This window comes from Poecilia latipinna, unplaced genomic scaffold (assembly GCF_001443285.1).
Source record: "Poecilia latipinna isolate Pla-1442-1.1 unplaced genomic scaffold, P_latipinna-1.0 Scaffold4520, whole genome shotgun sequence".
Taxonomy (NCBI): Eukaryota; Metazoa; Chordata; class Actinopteri; order Cyprinodontiformes; family Poeciliidae; genus Poecilia; species Poecilia latipinna.
Genome location: NW_015117136.1, coordinates 7832 through 13198, shown reverse-complemented (window position 1 = coordinate 13198; position 5367 = coordinate 7832). Strand labels below are relative to the sequence as shown.

At 38.1% G+C, this 5367-nt stretch overlaps 1 protein-coding gene across 1 annotated transcript; it reads left to right on the top strand.

Annotated features, from left to right (window-relative positions):
• Positions 1-919: 919 nt before the first annotated feature.
• On the top strand, positions 920-4547 carry LOC106942750 (plakophilin-4-like; the record flags this gene model as incomplete). Its single annotated transcript, XM_015026083.1, has 4 exons — positions 920-1414; positions 1490-1700; positions 3039-3171; positions 4334-4547. Coding segments are annotated over exons 2-4 (517 nt in total), but the record flags the coding sequence as incomplete, so codon positions are not given.
• Between the last annotated feature and the right edge of the window lie 820 nt (positions 4548-5367).

Genomic DNA, 5367 nt, shown 5'->3' with positions numbered 1-5367 from the left:
ACTTAACATGCAATAGGGAGTCCGATGCTCCCTATTGCATACGATTATTTGAACAGATCAACATTGCACCTGCAGGTGTCCGGAAATTGTACCCAATGAAAAACTAGGCTTGTAGAGGTCCGTCATTTCTCTTCATGACATCTTTAGATTTTTTCAAGCTGTCACACAAGTGTGTTTGAGGTGTTGCCTTAAAGTACATCAACATGTGTACTAGATTTATCCCCGAACAGCTTACATAGCCATCGTCATCTGATTTTTCTCAAATCGTTTAAAGACATGATAATCCTAAAATGTGGAAATATCTGATTTTGAAGAACGTAATAAAAGATTATCTCATTATTCTGATATTTAGCAAGTAGAAAGATTTAGATAATTCCAAAACAGCAAATGTTTAATTTCATTTGACATCAGTCAAATTAAATTAATTTGTGCAAGCTTGTGCCTTTTCATACCATGTAAACATCGGATTCCAACTACTCAGTGTCTAATAAATCTGTATTATATGATGTATATAATATGCATTTTTATTAACTTAGTTTCTGAAATAATTTTCAGTCTGCTTTATTGAGATACATTTGTTGTACTGACAAAAATATTTCAAAAAAAAAAAAAAGCTTCACTATGTTGCATTGAATTCCTCTCCCTGCATCCCTGTGGGGTTTTTAGTTTGGGAGGTGGACACTTTGCAGGCTTGAGTCACTGCCGAACACAGAAGTGTACCGATGCGAAAAATTATGTTTTTGGAGTACAACCACAAGTTGACGTCTTGGTTCCTGGTAGGGGGGAGTTTGGGCACTCGTGCCCAGTTCTTTCAGGTTTGCTGATACAGATCTGACCAGCGCAGCAGGCATGCTGTCACAGATCACGTGGCTAAGTCTTACCAGCCTGTTTATGCAGTTTAAAAAATGGGTCGTAATGCTATAATATCACATGGAGCAAATGAATAGAAGGCAGATGACTAAAAGAAGATGCGACTTCTCTTTTTAGTCTTGATGGTTCGTTTTTTGTCATTTTAATCCAGTTTTTTTTCTTTCTTTTTTTTGTGAAGCTGGTCAGCTTTTACACGTGTCTTTTTAGCTGAATTAGTACAAGAAAGTAAGAACGGGACGGATCAAGAAGGCTGGGAAGAAAGAATTTGTGGATTATCAAGCAGGTTGGGTCCTTAAGTGCTCTCTGAACACAGACGGGACCCCTGGAGCTACGTACAACCTAGTAAACGTAAAAAAGAAAGCCTTTGAAGGAGAATGGATCTACTTTCTGCAACCATGGGAGCTGTATTTTATCCCCACCATTAATTGGGTCCACATTTGAGAATTTGCAGAGTCTGTAAGAGCAGCAGCATGTTTGTATTTTCAGCTTTGTGTAAAAACCTCTAAGCTAACAGGAGTACAAAGCTCTCAGTTTAGCTGAAAAGGTCAGAACTCCAGTCTTGCATTGCTTTGTTGTCTTGTGTGTGTGTTTAATTTCCATTTATGTTTTTGCTGTTCAGGTGTGGGAAGCCTGCAGAGGACATCCAGCCAGCGCAGTGCCATGACTTACCAAAGAAACAACTATGCTCTTAACACCACAGCTAACTATGCCGATCCGTACCACTCTGCACAGTACCGGCCCTCTGATCCGAACTACGCCCGGCAGACTATCGTCATGGACGACGGCGCCCCCCGCTCGCCCTCCATAGACAGCATTCAGAAAGATCCCAGGTAAGCACAGTCACATTCCCAGTGTCAAGTCATGTTTTCGTTTTCACTGGATTTACTCTGTGGTTAGTACTTTACCACATAAAAGTCATCCAAAGGGGCTAGTTGTGCTTACAAGGCATCCCTGTTCTGCTGGGTCAACACCGGTGTCCTCTTACTATTCAAACACAGACCTCTCCCCCTGGATAGCCACACATGGCTTTACCCATTAAGCTGGCTCAACTGTGCCTGGTCGCCTCACAATAGATTCTCACAGGCGTTGAAGTGCTGCGTCTGCTCTTGTACAGATGTGTGGATGTGTAGAGCGTGGATTGACAACTTGTGGTAAAACCCTGACCCTGCACATTAGAGGCTTTGTTTACATTTACAGTGTGCTGTAACTATTTAAAAGTAGAGCAACCCAGGAGTGGCTGCTCAGGAAGTTCACCAGACTGGAATTTGGTCTAGAATTTCTGCCCTCGAATATATTTTCAGATTAAGCTTTAGAAAAAGAAAAGTTCATGTTTACTATCCAGAGATCTACTGCGTACCCCAAGTGGTGTAAAGCCATCTGTGCTACAACTGTAACACTTTGTGTTTGAGTGCGTAGATGGTACTAACTCTCATTTTGTGAGGGATTGCCTGTAATTAAATAAAAGGGTAAATTCATTAGTATAAACCTTTGTGTTTGATGAATTTTCTTGGAGCAATGTATATGGCGGGGCATTTATCGCATCACTTATCTTTTATCGTGATAAATTTATCATGATAACAATTTTGATTTATTGTTGTCATGATAAATTTCATCTAGTGATGATTAAACTCCCCCAAAACTGTCCTTACTGTTGAGATTGTTACTTTTAATGTTTTCTCCACTGTTTGTTCAATAGAAGCATCAATAAATACCAGTAAATTTGAAAATATAGTTACAGTGTGCTGCTTCGTGAAACAAATCACTTTTTTGCGTGTCTGATGTCCTAATGAAGTGCCTTGCATATGGAAATGTTTTTCAATGGCGTTAAACGTGTTGATTGCCATGACACACGGTCAGTCATATAGTTACCTGAAATAAACCTTTTGACTATATCCTTGGAATATTGAGCTTTTCTTATATTTTGATATGCTCTAAGTCTAATTGAAGGAAAACATAAATAAATTTATATAAACCGTACAGAGTTTTTAAAACTCTGATTATCCAAGCACAATAGTTTATACAAAATTGGACTCTCGTACACATAAACAATCCGCTTTTCCTGGCACTCTTGAAAAAGAGAGAAGACGCAGAGTTGTGTTGATGTTTTTCCTCATTTCCTTTGCACCTGTCGTCATGCTGATATGTTTCTACCCCACCTGCACTTTCAGAGAGTTTGCTTGGCGTGACCCGGAGCTGACAGAGGTAATCCACATGCTGCAGCACCATTTCCCCTCAGTGCAGGCCAATGCAGCCGCCTACCTGCAGCACCTGTGCTTCGGTGATAATAGAGTCAAGAGTGAGGTGGGTGGCGTTCGACTGATGCTGTACAGTGTCTTATTCCAGTTAATTCATCCTAACCTCTGATAACTGTTAAAACTATTTACATTATGTTAACTTATTTTAATATAGTCATTGCAAATTGTATATTTAAAGGCAATGCCCTATTTATGTTAACAAGGTTCATTTTTCAAGCTTCAGGGTTTTGATTAGCTTCGATTGACTTCATATAAGACTCTTTTAGGGCAATAAATCGCATGATGCATCAATGCAAAGTTCAACATTTGGTAATTCTCATACAAAGAGAAGACTAAGTCAAATGAGCTTTGCCTTAGTCCAAGCTAAGTTTTTATTTGTTCTTAATTGATAAATTAAATTGATTAAATGAAAAACATATATTGAGTATTATTAGTATTTTGTTTTCTGAAATTTTAGTTTTCCTGCTAACATTTAAACCTTTAACCTTTTGTTAAGGCAATCTTCAAACTAAACTTTATACTGTAAAAACTGTGAACATGACACCAATTTCAGTCATAAACCTTTTAGACTTATATTTTATTACTATTTAATTCACTGTCTGAGTTTATCAACTCAACCATTTCTAAACAGTTTGACGGGAATTGAGTTTTTCCAACAATTTTTTTCTCTGTTCCCACAAAAACAGAACAAACTCACAAATATTCTTAATTTTTAGACTATTTTTATTGGCGTGTAAAGCCCTTTCTGTTTTGTTTATTTTGTATGATGTATCTTATGAAAACCTTGACTTTTGTAGAATGCACATAATGTATTCAGTATAAATGCTATATTTTGTGTACTGAAATGTCAAATCTCTATATATTACTGAATAATTCATGCTATTCAATTTAAAGCTCTAGCTTTGTTTTCGTACACTTTGTTTTATTCACTTCACTCTGTGCGCAGAAGAAATGGCTGTTTTGTTTTTTTGGGGGGTTTTTTTCCATCTGTAATCTCCTGTGGTTAAAGCTTTAATTCCAACCAGCATTACTTTTCCAGATAATTTGGGTTTGGTATGAATAAAATCCGTGCTGCTGAATCTCTTGTCGCATGAATAAATTCATGCTTTTTGTTCTCCCCTAAAAAAACAACTGAACAAGGGAGGGAAAAAAAGTTAAATCCCTTCCTGAGTGAAATTCACGCATGACCTTATTCACCCTACCACCAGGTGTGTCGACTGGGAGGAATTAAACACCTGGTGGACCTGCTCGACCATAAAACCGTCGAGGTCCAAAGAAACTCGTGTGGGGCTTTGAGGAACCTTGTTTATGGGAAAGCTATGGATGAAAACAAGATCGCTGTCAGGAACGCAGGAGGGATCCCCGCTCTGCTCCGCCTGCTGAGGAAGACGGTCGATGCCGAAGTGCGGGAGCTCGTCACAGGTTGGTCAGCATGAGTGGAGAAGCTGCTTTTCACAGTCATGTTGACAGTAAATCTGCACAGAAAAATACATAATATATATATATATAAAAAAAAGTAAAACCACCAGTTGCTTTGCAAATATACTGACATATTTAAAATGTCTGTTTATATCCAGTGTATGAGATTTCTTTGTATAGTTTATTACTTCATTGTGCAGCAAACTTTTGCTTCCACTTCGATCCCATAGTTAATATTGGATTGCCCCACATCTCTAAACTTGTCACAGATTAATAAGTTTAAACACCACTGACCAAAGTCAGTTTCTTATACAATACTTATTTTCAAAGCAAAAAGCAGGTATTAATGTCTAAGATATTAAGTTTCTCACATTTAAAAGGCTTTTCTTTCTTGTTGGTTTGACTGATGGGAGATTTGATGACTTTGCTAATGAAACCGCTTTTTAACTTTATTATCTAATCATTTTTTTAGCAACAGTACTGATGTCGGATCACAGAAGTTTCTTTTTGCGTCATTGAAAATGCGGTTGGACTGTGACGACACAGACGTGTCCCGTAGCTCTTTCATCTCTACATCTCCCATCTAATAGGTTGTTTGCTGCCACAAATAGGGATTATCTCAGAGTGTTTTAAGGGAGTGACATGTAATTAAGATTCTTTGAAAATACAGTCACACAGACCTGGCAGTATTGCCCTCTCTGGTAATATTAGTATGGTTTTCCCTGCCTCTCTTGGCTGATGGTTTTTACCAATCTGCTATGTAAAATAGTCTCCACATGTCCCTTTCTCCTCCTTGGGCTTCATGCTACTTCATGTTGTTTGT